At 37.3% G+C, this 15,652-nt stretch overlaps 1 protein-coding gene across 1 annotated transcript; it reads right to left on the bottom strand.

The window, feature by feature from the left end:
• Window positions 1-8,971: 8,971 nt before the first annotated feature.
• Window positions 8,972-11,564, bottom strand: LOC113331289 (ABC transporter F family member 4-like). Its single transcript, XM_026578014.1, has 7 exons — window positions 11,370-11,564; window positions 10,963-11,030; window positions 10,230-10,552; window positions 9,914-10,130; window positions 9,693-9,794; window positions 9,521-9,607; window positions 8,972-9,371 (listed from the first exon to the last, which is right to left on the bottom strand). The coding sequence occupies exons 1-7, from the start codon at window positions 11,562-11,564 to the stop codon at window positions 8,972-8,974; spliced, it is 1,392 nt and encodes a 463-aa protein (XP_026433799.1).
• Between the last annotated feature and the right edge of the window lie 4,088 nt (window positions 11,565-15,652).

Here is a 15,652-nt window from a genome sequence, read left to right as displayed (position 1 = left end):
TTCTTTCATAGGGTAATCACTGGTGTCCTTTATGAAGACGTTCTTTTTTGGGAGAACGTTTTTTCAATGTTCCTCTCACTGACGGGAAACCCAGAAAACCGAGATGCTCGTCGATTGCATGCTCATTTTCAATCTATTAGGCTTGCAGTCCAGCCATTTGTTGCTCTGGTAATGGAAATTGATCGAGAAAAGTTCGTCGGTGTAACTGAAGATGAAGTGATCCAAACATCTCTTGATAATTGGGAGGAAGCTCACGGTAAACCTTTTCATTACGAAGCGTGTTTCAGAATTCTAAAAGATGGTCCATCTCAAGTACATTGTTACTGCACTCGAATGTCGCTGCCGGTATTTACAATGGAAGAAGATGTTGCTCTTGTTCGATGTTGGTTGCATCGTATGATGAGACCAATGAACAATGACAATTTCTAGGAAAGAGTATTGGGACATTTTGTAGCATCGCGGAACGAAGCTATAAGAAATAGTAAGAGCCTAGAACTAAGAATTGCATTCATCACTCAGGAAGTCAAACATTATACGGAAGTATTGTGGATGGTTCATCGTAGAAATTCTGGATTATCCAACGAAGAACTGGTGAGTATCTTACCTTTGTCCTCATGGACTCAACTGCATCATAAAAATATCCGAACTTGTTATTTTTCTGTTTTACAGAAAACCATCGCTCAGACCAAGTTTAGCGAAGAAAGCGGAAGAGAATTTAGGCATTTTGAATGTTATGAACTTTACAGAGAGAATGTCGCTGGATTTGATGTAGTTTGATGTTTTTGTTGTGGTTTATTAAAATGTAGTTTGATATTATTTGCAAGTTTAAATTGTAATAAATTTCACTTAATCTGAAGTGGAAATCTATTTTAAAATATAAACATTTTCATTCATTGATATTACGGCCAATTCTTTTACAAGATATAAACTGAGACAATAATAAAAACTTCAATAAAAATCAAGTACAAGTTTTGGCCTCCTGTTTATCTCCATTTGACGTATTTTCCATTCAACGCGCTCTTTGACAGTTTCACCTTTGTTTTTGAATTTTTTGTTGTTAACTTTCAAAACTGGAGCTCTTCTTTTCCTTTTAACGGAACATTTTCTTGGAGCAACTTCTAAAACTTGCACTTCCCTTTTACAATTTTAAATATTTTTAAAACTCCCACATATCTTAGAAATAACAGCTTCAAGGCATCGCAAAAAAGTGTGATCGCCTTTTCAGCCATTTTAGAAGAGAAAAATTCAAGTGAATTTTGGGGTGAGTGAATTGTTTGAAGATGGTGGTAATTTATAGAGGGAAAAAGTGAATTTTGAATTTTAAAAGACTACCCGTTGGCTTCTGTAGCAAAAACACCAGCGTTTTATCTTGGGACGTCGCGTTGGTTCTTCCCACGCCAGCGTTTGTTCTTTCAACGCCAGTGTTGGTTCTTCCAACGCCAGCGTTTTTACCTGGATCTCACGCCTATTGATCTAACGCCCAATGCTTTATCATAGTGGAAAACCTAGTTTGGCCATCCACCTGGCTCAACAAAAGAATGGGTTTGTTCATTCCCGTCCAATGGCATAGGCCTACTTGCTTGAACTCTTTTTTCTTAATGATATGTTTAATAAAGATAAAAACATTAAGTGTAAGATCAAACTTCAATAAAATCAAGTCATGTTTGTAGTTGTATCTGAATACATCTGTAGCGACTTACAAGCAACTAGCAAGCAACACCCAAGATGTGTAGCAGGATATTGGTATCAACCTTTTTGAGGGACATTGTAGGATCAGAATCTCGCAACAACGACATGCTTGCGAAATTACTAGCAATACTTCACGAAGACATCGCAGTATGATTTCAGAAATGACATAACAGATGACATCAGCATAAACGTGAGAAAAGTATGATGATCGTGCGAAATTTAGGATGTTTGCGAAGTCAACATTTGTAAGTTTGTGAAAATACCGCAAGCCAGATCCGAAATTAGGGGAAATGTTAGCTGTACCCCACCGTATAAGAGTTGTCATCCATTATGTAAATACCTATATAAGGAGAAAGGCAAGAGAGAGAAAGGAGGATAATGAAAAAAAAAGAAAAAGGAGAGAGACACTTTAGGGAGGTCACATTTGTAGAGAGAGAGATAGCAGAATTTTTATTATTATCTTCTTCTTCCTTCTTCAACCAAGAGCTCCAAATACTCATTAATGGAGTCTCAATTGTAATCCATATGTAATTACAAACAATCATAGTGAAGATCCCTAACCCCGTGGATGTAGATCACATTGATTGAACCACGTAAATCTTGTGTCTTATTTTCTATTTTCATTATCTTTATCTTTATTTTCATATCAAATAAGTTTAGATCTAGAAATCATAGTCATGATAATACAAGGGGTGTGTTGTAGGATTTTCTGCAACTACAGACACCTATCTAGGCATCAAAACACACACATACTTCAATATCTAACCATTAATCCCCTTCTGGTCACAAGCAAATAAGATAACTGCAAAATACTACCTCGTTAGCTTCAAATATGTCATCTCGAGGATACCGAAAAAGTGTAGGAGACGAATAAGCATGAAGCATCACTGCACTATGTATTCGTATCTAGCAGTTCTTGTACTTCATGTTGCCAATGCTCACCCATGCTAACAGAAAACTTTTATTTTTGTGGAATAAGTGAAGTGTGGTTCAACTTATACAAAACCCCAGGTAGCAGAAGCTGAAATTAAACTCAGTACTGCAACTTTAAGATGATTGAAAACGAATCAATTGTGTCTAACAAGAGAGATTTGATCTTCCAAATTCTGTTAAGGATCCCAATCAATTTTTGTTGGACCTGACATTACATGAGTAATACTGCAACATAAGCAGAGGTGTACTATCTAATGAAATAAATAAAGTAGAAATTGACGTTTAGTCCCAAAGTTTGTGGGATTGGGACGCTTTAGTCCACTCATCTGAAGCCCAATACCCTCTAGTCCAAATAAACCCCGCTTGCAACAGTTTAGTCCAAACATGGACGAGTTAGTTCAAAAGCAAGACGAGTCCCGATTTTGCGAGTTTTCAATATACTTTAATTACCCTTGAACCAATTCCATATATATAACAAGTGTTTTGAAATCGAATTTTTTAGATCTCAATCATGAATCCAAAACAAGGAGCAGGTCAGAGATTAATTTTGGGAGGCGATTTAACAGTTTCAGAGAGGATTTAATCATTTCCTCATCATAATTCAACTTCAGGTTACTTTCGAAAGTGTTCATAAATCGTTCCTTCATCATAATTCAACTTCAGATTCGAATTCACGATAGATTGAGAGATAGATCGATCCAGATATAAATTTCGGAGGTGATTTAACAGATTTATAGATGTTAGGTTGGATTTGATTTGTTTCTGCAACATAATTCAACCTCATGTTAGTTTTCTTTTGGTTATACGATCTGTTACATCTAATTTTCAAGTTTGTTTATGATTTTTAGTTTTTATGAGTTTATGAGTTGATGATATGAATTCGGTCTGTTACATATTATTGTTTGTATGATCTTGATTTGATATTTGTTATATGTTAGCTTTTGATTCTCGTGAAACGATTTTTGTTTACAGTTGTTTGATGATGATTTTAGCTTTATGATGCATGATACGAAATCGAACTGATATTAGATCGTAGGCTTCTGATTTATTCAATTAAGTGTTCCAGTAAGATTCTGAAGCTTAATCGATGGAGTATTTGCTTTTTGTTTACTGTTATTTGATGTCTTGGCTTCGATTAAATGTGTACTTTCCTGTACACTGTTTAAGTTTTAGGTTATTCAAATCTGAAATTGTGATTTGAAGCTTCAAATGTTTATTATCATTTCTTTTGTAATATGTAGGGGTATTAAATATGTCTGAGAAGGTTATTCATGTTGTTTTGAAACATGGTGAGCATTCTGCTGCTTTTCGTGTTAATACTTCGACAACCGTAGATGAATTGAAGCATTTTGCATGCAAGCATTGGAGGTCTTTGTCTCCTGGGAGTATACATTTCAGCTATATGGATAAATGATCAATTAGTTTTTCTACAAGGTGATACAACTGCAAGGTTTAATTTCTCTTGTTATTCTTATTAAGAATAAAGATTTCTATTTGAATGTTGACGTGATTCAGAATCATACTTCTTCTTCTAAGTCTGGTTGTAGCACTAGTTCTGGTTCTAGTACTACAAATTCTTGTGTAACTAAAAGTACTAAGCTTGTAAGGGTGTTATATCATGACGCAGACAAGGGACAAGCCTCTGATTACTGATGAATGGATTTATGTTTTTGACAAAGTTGGTAAAGAATTTATGGGTGGTGTTAAAGCTGTTAGACTTGTTGTTCATAAGTACAAGATGGCTAATGGTACAAAATTATTATTCTTAAAAAATGACAAGACTCATTTTACTGCAAAGTGCGAAAAGAAAATGATTGTGGTTGGAGGATTCACTTTGGGCCTGTAAATTGTGATATTTCTCGGTTCGTGCTGAAAGATTCTGATGTTATTCACAGGTTAGTGGTGTTCATACTAGTCCACATTACGAATTCTTGTTTTTAGGCTTTTATATGTAGACTTCTTTTAGGTGTACATTTTGGTGCACATTTCTTGTTGTGGGCTTTTTAGGTGGCAAATTATGGTGTAAATTACATATTCTTGCTTGGTCTGTGTTTTCTTTTTGCATATGTGGTGTTGGTTTTGATATCTTATTAGGTGTACATTGTGGTGCACATTACTTATTCCAGCTTTTTTTTTTGTAGATGTGGTGTTGGTTTGAGGTTGAAGAGTCCGGCGGTGACAACCAAGTTAGTCAAGCATTTGATTGCTGACAATATACAGGGTGATCCTAATTTAAAACCCAAACAGATCATGTCACTTTTTAAGAAGACTTATGGGTCCAATATTAAGCATCACCATGCCCGTAGAGGGAAAGAAGATGTATTTGAAACAGTTTGGTGATGATGAGAAGTCGTATAGCGATTTAACTTAGTATGTCAAAGCAATTGAAGAAACTAATCCTGATAGCTTTGTGAAGTTTGAAGTTGAGGATGGAACCAGAAGATTTCAGAGGATTTTCATTTGTTTTGGTGCTTGCAAGCATAGCTATAGGTATCTCAGGCCCAAGATTTACTTTGACGCTACTTTTCTTACTGGTAGATTCAAGGGTGCTTTGATGGCTGCAACATGTATCAATGGAAATGGTTTTTACCCATTTGATTTTGCTCTTGTTTCTGCTGAAAACAAAGATAATTGGTTTTGGTTTCTGGAGAATCTCAAACAAGTTGTCGATGGTCATCCGATTTTTTTCCTTAGTGATCGTGGAGAAGGACTTTTGCAGGGAATTCCAAAAGTATTTCCTAATTCATATCACAACTATTGCTTTTACCACATCAAGTGCAATCTCCCTATTGGATCAGGTGATATGAATTCGAAGGTTGTTATTGATTTGTTTTACAAAGCTGCTTACTCTTACATAGCAGATAACTTTGAAGAAGCTTTGCGGGACATGCATGCAATTGGATGTGGACATGTTGCTAATTATATCAGGACTATTCCAAAGGAGAAATGGGAAAATGCATTTTTCTCTGTATGTAGATATAGTGCTCACTCTTCAACTCTTTCCGAGTCCTTCAACAACTGGATTCTTGATTTCAAAAAGTTGTCTGCTTTTGCTCTTCTCGATGCGATACGGTGAGTTTTATGTTTAGTGTTTCATTCATTTTTTTTTCCTGATGTGTACATCTTCTCTTGTACACATGTTTATCTGTTTATATTGTTTCACACGTGGATTTGCTTGATGTCTACATACTTGTACACATGTTTTATCTGTGATTCTGCAACTGTGTGTACATTGTTGTACACATGGATTTCCTTAATGTGTACTTTGTTGTACACATGTTTTATTTGTATTCCTTCTAAATCATGTTTTGATTTTATGTTTTGTGTTTTTATTATGTTAGTTTGAAGGTTATGAAGAAGAATTCTGAGAGAAGGATAGAAGGTCTAGAAAATTTCAACACTAGGCTCACTCCCATATACGAGGATTTACTAAAGGAAAACATTGACATTGGTCGTACTTGGACTGTTACTGAGTCCATGGAAAGATTGTATGAAGTCGCGTCTTCCCGGTCTCATTCTGTAGATCTATTGCAGAAAACTTACACATGTCACAGATGGCGAGTTAATGGTTTTCCTTGTGCACATGCTTGTGCTGCCATTCAAGTTATGAGGGAGGACATTTATTCATTTGTTGATCCATACTTCACCACTGAATGGTACAACAGGACATACCAGGAGATCATCTTGCCAATCCCCAATTATGACAAGCCGTAGGCTTATGATCCTAGTGATAGGGTTATTGTTCCTATTCATGTTCCTCCACCTGGTAGACGAAGAACACAGCGTATCAAGAATGCTTGGGAAAAGCAAATGAGGCCTGTGATGTGCACAAAGTGCTTCACCCTTGGTCACCACAACAGAGCTACCTTCCCCACGCCTTGATGCTTTTTTCTATGTTTGATTTGTTCAAAAGATTCTATGTGTTTGGTTTTTACTTTTGGTAATGTTTTATAAATTTTATTTGGCGTGGATAATTAGTGCCAGGACTTGTGTACCATTATGTACACCTTCCTGTGCACTTCGGTTTTCTTACCTGTCTTTTTACACGTGTACCATTATGTGTACCATTATGTACACCTTGTTGTACAATGGATGCTACAAGTCTATTTTGTTTAGTAATATTTTATGTTTTCAGATCTTTATAATTAATAATTACTTTTGCTATGTTTAATTTTTATGTTTTCAGTTCTGCAGGCTATAAAAAATTTAGTAATATTTTTATGTTTTCAATTTTTATACTTTTGATAAATATAAAAATCTATCAGTACATTATACCATTATGTACACCTTCATGTACCATTATGTTTTCAATTTTTATACTTTTGATAAAGTATAAAAATCTGTCAGTACATGTGTACCATTATGTTCACCTTCTAAACATTTTTTCTCTGTCAGTAACTGTGCACAATCAAGTACACCTTAATATTTCCTAACCTGTAATATACACCTTAATGGTAGTGATAAGTCATAAACTTGTAACATTAATAACATCAATATTGAAACTAATAAAAAGATTAATTCAAGGTCTTTATAGTAGTGATAAGTCATAAACAATGTGATAAAAACTGAAATTATAAAAGTTGTCTGAAGATAGAAAGTGTTTCGAAGTAATTCAGAAAGTGATCTTGTATATGAAGCTTAAAAACTCCTATTCCTCTTTAATGGTTGCATTCCTTTGCTCACACGCCACGCGTTGTTCTTTTCATCCTATGCTATATCCCACACTTTTTCATAACTTCCGACTTTTTTCAGCATCTTGGCCACCAGTTTTGATCTCATTTGCTGAAAAATGTATTCAGCCGTCTGCTGATCTTTTTCGATGCTCTTTCTTTTTTTCACACTTCGTTTCATAAAGTAACAAGTGTATAGGAGGAAGGCTGGGTTGATTCCTTGTGCAGGGCATGGACTAACGTTTATATCGTGCTTTTCTATAGGTGCATCACCCATTAATGCTCTCTTCTTGTTGAGTTCCAATTGCACCGCATATGCCATTTGTTGTGCATCTTTTTATAGTCCTCAAAATTTTCTATGTGCAACAAGTTGTACCATTTCCACTCTAGAGCTTCTAAATCAAACTTTAAAAGTGACCAGTGAATTCCTACCATCATTCGTTCTGTAGAGTGATTGACGAGGATCACAAGAACTTCCAGGTTATCATGCATGTCCCGTACGAAATCAGCCACAAGCTTTTGCACCTCGCTCATGATACTATACTTGACATAGTACTGCAATCAATAAAATAAAATGAATTAGGTTTACCTTGATCAGACCAGAAAATTAACAAGCATGTAGACTACTACATAAAAATAACAAATCAAACATTTTAGGCCTGAAAACAAACCGTATATCCATGACATGTGATATAGTGTACAACTATGTACACGCCTAAATAAATCTAAATCAACCATCCATGCCAACACTTGACAGACCATGTGTCAATTATATTTCATACTGGTGTACATCTATGTACACAACTAAAGAAATCTATAAATACATAAAACATGTCATGTCAATTAGGTGTACACCTATGTACACAACATTAAAGTATATCTATATATGACATTTTGATTTGTTTTGAGAAACTTACACATGCAGTAGGACTCATTATTTCACAGCTCAAGTACTTTTTATCATATGGATGACGAAAGTTATCTCTGACAAGCGTTGTTATACGTCGATGGTTGTAGAACTGCAGTACCTCTTGGTCCAGATATTTGTTGAACATCAGTTCACGAATTACTTTTCCCACAATCAGAATATCTTCCCTGACTGTTGGATCTTGCAGTCTTGTTAGTTCCCAAGCTACAGAGCTGCGGAATCATAAAGGAAATGTTAACATGGTGTACATAGTGGGCACATACCTTTTTTTTTGTAAGATTCAATCATGTGGATAGTGCTAGGTAATTGTTTTGTGAACTTATGACATCCTTTCATAGTCAAAGAACTTCTGTATCCTTCTTTTGTCACTGGTTCCATTGCATGGTATAATGGAGATTGACGAATATCTGGCAATGGAAGAGCAAGACGATACTCCCTTACCTTTCTCTTTTGTGGCACATGGATAGCCTGGTTCTTGTCCCTCTTTTATCTTTATTGGTCTGGTTTTACCTTCGGCAATGAAATGTGGGTCAAGCTTTTTCTTTGGAACTCTCTCTTGTGGTGTCTTGGACAACTTGCCAGCCGCTTTTTTCTTCAACATCTCTGCTTCCTTCATCTTCCATGCTCTTGTCCTCAGTGGTGTCCTCTTCTCTTCTTCTACCTCTTGACTGCTAAAAAATTCACTAGGATTTTGTTGGATGAACTGCACTGCTTCAGCAACGATCCTTTCTCGTACATCTTCATTGGATAATTATTTTTGCGACGAATCTTTTTTTGGATCTTCTTGGCTCAGTAATGAAAAGCTTGGACAATCGAGGATCAGGGTTATCATCTTTTCCTTCACTTCAGATGGTGTCGTTCTGTAACAACCTTTTTCAATCTTTATAAACACAGTTTCAAACAAGTTATCTAGAAGGTCATCAATTGATGTATAAGCCTCCTTCTCTGGATTTTCTCCCTGTGTGAGTAAAATGACATCTTCTTCGAAGGGCAATATGCCTTTAGGGTCCAGGTGAGATATGGCTTGAGATGCTATTATCACAGCTTCATCAATTTCATCAGTTTGAGTGGTATCCATCACATCCTGGTTATCAAGGTCCATCTGGTCTTGTTGATCTTCAGGGATTTCATTTGTCTTTGGCAGAGAAGTGCTAAAGAAATGCAATTTTGTTAGGTTGTACAAAGTTGTACACTATTGTACACACACACACACACATACAAGAAATCACTAACGTGTACATCTTGGTATACATATACAGAAAATGAAATGAAATGTGAGCTGAGATCATTTTCTTTATACCTCGGCTTGTTAGCAGTTTCAGACTCAACTCCTAGGCTTGTTCCATCCTTGTCATCCGCTTCTTCATTTGACTTTGACATAGGCCTGCTGAAAAATAAAATTTTAATTTTTTTTTTATCAGCGGTGTACAAGTATCTACATATACAAAAAATGCGAGCTTAGATCATCATACCTCGACTTGTTAGCAGTTTCAGACTCAACTCCTTTGTCATATTCACTTCCATCCCCCATATCCTTTTCTTCATTTATCTCATTGGTCTTTGATGAAGGAGTGCTAAAAGATGCAAGTTTTGAGAAAAGGTATGAGTTTTAGCACACTGGTGTACAACTATGTATACACATAAAGAATATAAAAAAAAATGACTGCCACATTTAATAAAAGTGATGTTATACCTCGGCTTTTCAGGAGTTTCAGATGGAACTTCATTATTTTCGGATTCAGTTCTATCCTCCTCATTACCACCTTTGCTGCCCTCCTTCTCCTCCTCCTCCTCCTCCTCCTCATCATCATCATCATGTAGATCACCACGTTTGCCACCCTCCTTCTCCTCCTCCTCCTCATCATCATCACTATCATCCAGATCACCACCACCTTTCTTAACTTTCTCACCTTACTCCTCCTCATCATCATCACTATCATCCACATCACCACCTTTGCCACTTTTCTTACCTTTCTCACCTTCCTCCTCCTCCTCATCATCATCATCACTATCATCATCATCACTATCATCCACATCACCACCTTTGCCACTTTTCTTACCTTTATCACCTTCCTCATCATCATTATCATCACTATCATCCGCATCACCACCTTTGCCACTTTTCTCACCTTTCTCACCTTCCTCCTCCTCTTGCTCAACATCATCACGTTCATCCTCACTTTTTAATGCTTTGTTAAATGAAATGATTTCATGCAAGGTGTCAACACATGAATAAACAATATCCTTATCATTATGAAAATTACTCAGATCAGCTTCATGATTTTTTTTTTCTTTTTTCTTCAATGAAGCTAACAAGCTTTTCATGTTTAACCTGCAAGTCAGAAAGCTCTTCCAATACTTCATCTCTTTGCATTTGTGCTTTGCGAAGCTTTCCTTTGGTGCATATGTGCTATTTTCTTGCCTATTCTTTCTGCACTCATCCAAAATATGTTGATGTTCATCACTGCAAGATTTTACCCATACTGGTTACATTTGAAAACATGCCAAAGTATCAATATGGATCACACGTGTACATCTTTTTACACATGTGTTACAGGTGTATATTGTTATACACATGACAAAATTCAAAATTTTGTCACCATTTTTCACACCTTATCAAGGTGTATATTAATGCACACACGTATGAAGAAATAACTATCATAAGAAAATTATCGAGTTACCTATTTCATAGCTTCATTAAGGTCTTTCTCGATTGTTGTACTGATGTCACTTATTACCCACCTTAGAAACCTTGGGAAACCTTGTTCATTGATTGGTGTCATGCTGTTGTGGTGTTCAGCAAACCAATACTGCATTAACAAATAGTTAAAGAGTTAGAAATGTGATAGGACCCAACAAATACAATGAACCAAAGCATGTAAATTCGTACAAACTAAAACTGGTGTAAAACAATGTACACATGTAAGCTTACCAACAGGTATACCATACAACCATTAACTTTAAGTGGTGACTGGATATGTTTCCTAATGCTATCCATTAGATATTTATGTATATGAACTGGCCAGTTGATTTTTTTCATTCTATCCAATGATTCAAAGTAATGAGAAAATTGGCTCTTGGTAAGCGCGCTTCCATTTGCTGTGGTAAAAAAAAACAGTGATGCACAGGTACATCCCAAACAACACTACCAAGTCCTCAGCATTTATTTCAATCTCTCTATCCAACTTTGGTTTTAGCTTCATTATACGCAAGATTTCATTCTCCACATCTAGTTTCCCCAACTTAGTTGGATCCTTAAGTTTTATTCGTGTTATCAGTGAACCATATCTCATCTCAGCTTTAGTTTTGGTACTTTCTCCTTCTCCAGGTTCTGATGCCACCATATCTAATCCAAAAATTAAAAACAAATCTTATGGCGTACTTTCTACTTACACAATCTTTTTCTCCTTAGAAGTATTGAAAACGAAAACATTTCCCCCTGAATTATCATGGCGGAACTGGTTCACAACCTTCAAGATTGATTCTGGATTCTTGAACCACACATCTCTATTTTTCTCCTTTTTATTTTCTGACCTTTTCTCCTCTTTCTTTTCATCTTTCTTGTGAACAAAGACGTCTAATGTAGGCCAAAAATGGCTCTCCTTTTGCTTCTCTAACTGAAAGCCAGTGAACCAGACTTTTTTAAGATTCTTTTTCCTTACTTCTCCATCCTCTTCAAGGTTCTTGTTCAAAAACTCATTGATTGCATGAAAACCTGATCTATAAGGTTTGTTTGTATCTACGAAAATAGACAAATGGGAATAAGAAAAGAGAAGCATAACACATAATACTCACAAAAAAATCCTGGTGTACAAACCAGTACACTGCTGCATAAATATAACAAGAGCAACAATAATTCCCATACAACACGCCATATATCACTATAACACCATGATGGTGTAAAAATCTGTACACTCCTACATAAACATCACACAACATACCATGAATCACTGCAATAGAATGCTTGTGTACAAATTGTACACACAACTGAAATGAAACAACTCCATAACACATATAACATGCCATGAATCACATATAACATGTCATTAACCATAAAACCACTCACAAACTCGCATAACATGACATGTTGGTTTACAAATATGTACACACCAGCAACAATTCTCACAAAAATTGCTAAAAAACATACATAACATGACATGAATCACTGCAAAAACATGGTGGTGTACTAGTATGTACATACCGATAACGAAACTCACAAAATTGCTAAAAACAGACATAACATGACGTGAATCACTGCAACAACATGGTGGTGTACTAGTATGTACACACCAACAACAAAATTCATAAAAATTGCTCAAAGACAGACAGAAATTGACATGAAACAATACAACAACATGGTGGTGTACTAGTATGTACACACCACCAACAATCTCAGAAAAATTGCTCAAAAATAGATAGAACTGAACATAAATCACTGCAACAACATGATAGTATGTACACACCAACAAAAATTCTCAGAAAAATTGCTCAAAAACAGATAGAACTGAACATGAATCACTGCAACAACATGGTGGTGTACTGGTATGGACACACCAACAACAATTCTCACAAAATTTCTAAAAAAAAGACATAACTGGACATGAATCACTGCAACATCATGGTGGTGTACTAGTATGTACACACTGAAAATGCGAGGGTCAACCACACCCAATATTTTGATTAGCAATCTGTATGGACTAACTCCAATATACTTTCTACAGAATCAACTAGACAGTCAGACTCAATCTAGAGAAAAGTATATCGAGGAGTTAATATCTCTTTCACTTGATTTGATCTTTACTCAAGCAAATAAGAATTTGCGAGTCTTTATCAAATACAAGGATAATAAACTTGGATGGTACCAAAGACCAATATCCAAGGATCAATCAATTTCCAATCAACAACCAAAGGTTGGATTTCACAATTGATCGATACAAACGCACAACCTGTGATATTTCAATTATCTAACAAAATATAATGCGGAATAGAAATAACACATATACCAGAAATTTTGTTAACGAGGAAACCGCAAATGCAGAAAAACCCCCGGACCTAGTCCAGATTGAACACCACACTGTATTAAGCCGCTACAGACACTAGCATACTACAAACTAACTTCGGTCTGGACTGTAGTTGAACCCTAATCAATATCACACTGATTCAAGGTACAGTTGCGCTCCTTACATATGTGATCCCAGCAGGATACTACGCACTTGATTCCCTTAGACGATCTCACCCACAACCAAGAGTTGCTACGACCCAAAGTCGAAGACTTTAATAAAAAAATCTGTATCACACAAAAAAGTCTACGATGATATATAAATCTGTCTCCCACGGATAAATCTACAAATTTTGTTCCGTCTTTTGATAAAATCAAGGTGAACAGGAACCAATTGATAAACCAGACTTATATTCCCGAAGAACAACCTAGTATTATCAATCACCTCACAATAATCTAAATCGTATGATAGTTGTTTATGGGTGAAAACTATTTCTGCCGGTTTTGGTAATTTGGGGTGTGTGGATGAGAAATGAATCTAAACCCTTAACAAATGCACTACACGGGAGTGCTTTTGATTCGAGAAATCAATCTGTACAATTCTGGCCTAAACCAAGAAATGGTCGTTCCAGACTTGCTTCGGTCACAAAGTAAAGGAGATGGGGTTGATCTTAGGGAGGGAAGCGAAGAAGGTGTTGAGATTGTGAAGGTGTTGGCTATGTATGACTTGTATCAGAAAGCTGAACTGGCTTGCAGAATGTAAGCTATCAGTTCTGGTGTTGGGATACGTTGTATCAACACTTCACTTCTGTCTTGTCTTTTGTCTTGGAAATAGGGAGGAGAACCTATTTATACAAGTCATTGAGCCTAACCCTCGTCTCTAGTGGAAAGTGGAGGAAGTGGAGTAGTGGAGTCGTGCGTTAATGCCACATGGCCAGTCTTCCCACTTCTCCCATCATCACTAACCGTCCATGTCTTCCTGACACGTTCTTGTGATGGCGCGTTGCACGCTGCACGTTGTAAACCGCCAGACCAATACCCCAGTATGTATCCCCCAGTTTGTGACATGCTTGATGTCTCGAATGTGTGGATCGCGGTACCCACAGAAAGTAGCATGTAATGCTAGATTAAATAACTAAGTTATTTAGGAAGTCGATATTTATAAAAAATCGTGTGTATTCTACGCATGTAATGCATCAAATATATTCATCATGTACAAATCATCGTTGTTTTAAGATTAACGGAGTAAGTCGTGGATTAAGCGTCTTAAAATAGCATCACATCCATCCATCTTCGAGTGATCGTTTGGAGGTTGCATGGGTAAGATACGCTTTGACCGATCACTCTATGTGGAAGAGTGGCGGACGGTGATCATGGTGATGCTTCATTGGTCACCTAGCTCCTGTCTTAAGCTGTCCGTCCAAGCTAGCGAAGTTGGACGGACGAGATGACTTGCGACCCACATCTGCGACCGTCATATTAGGTTTTAGGAGGTGCGCAAGCACCTACTTTCATCTTGGTTGAATCCATGCATGGGAGATGTTTTTGGCAAGAACGACCGGGCATGCGTGTAGAAGGCTTGACGGTGTACACGTCTGTACCTCACTGTCCCATGGAGATGTGATCTAAGCCACTCAATTTGTCCGGCAAAGTTGAGTGGTCGAGATCGGTTTGCAATTGGAAACAACGCGACCATGCCTATTTTGGGCGCACGAATCGAGGCGTCTAGCCATGGTCGGCCTTGGCCGATTGGTCACGGACGTATATGGGCCCACGGTGATTGTATTGACATGCTTGGGACCCTTTGAATCTAAATTTACACCCTCCATCTATGCCTACGAAGATGGATGGTCGTGACTGATTTGCTACACATGTGATATGCCGCAAACCCTAATTAGGGTTTCGTGTGCACGCTACTTTGGCTGGACGAATTTTCAAGCTATGTTCCTTGTCTGGGGTGGCCGACCATGTGGGGCCCACATTGGGCCGGTGGTGAACATGCCAATACCTGTCTGATGGTTATGGGTCTGATCTAAGCCATCCAAACATGCCGGTGAAGTTAGATGGTCGTGATCGAGTTAAGACCTTAGTGGAATTTCCTGCGACCTTTAAAGCATCACGCCGGCCGAACTTTTAGCAAGCGTTCGCTCCTCCCTGGCTAGGTCGTGAGAAAGTCGGTCAGGTAAGGAAAGAGTGGGCCTGCCGGTGTACCGGACAACGCTTGTCCAACCGGTCATGGGATGATCCACGCCATCCAAACATGCTGGTGAAGTTGGACGGTCGTGACTATTTTGAGACCGATATTGGTGGCCTTTGTTCGTGCGAACCTTCTCCAAAACAGTTTCACCAGTTTGACCATCCTTTTCCAGGATGGCGTTTGGTGACTGTTTTGGAGGCATGACATGCGTTCGACCGACAAGAGCATAAACGGTC

The sequence above is a fragment of the Papaver somniferum genome, unplaced genomic scaffold (assembly GCF_003573695.1).
Source record: "Papaver somniferum cultivar HN1 unplaced genomic scaffold, ASM357369v1 unplaced-scaffold_125, whole genome shotgun sequence".
Taxonomy (NCBI): domain Eukaryota; kingdom Viridiplantae; phylum Streptophyta; class Magnoliopsida; order Ranunculales; family Papaveraceae; genus Papaver; species Papaver somniferum.
The sequence above is the reverse complement of the archived record's forward strand: the minus strand, read 5'-3'. Positions and strand labels throughout refer to the sequence as shown.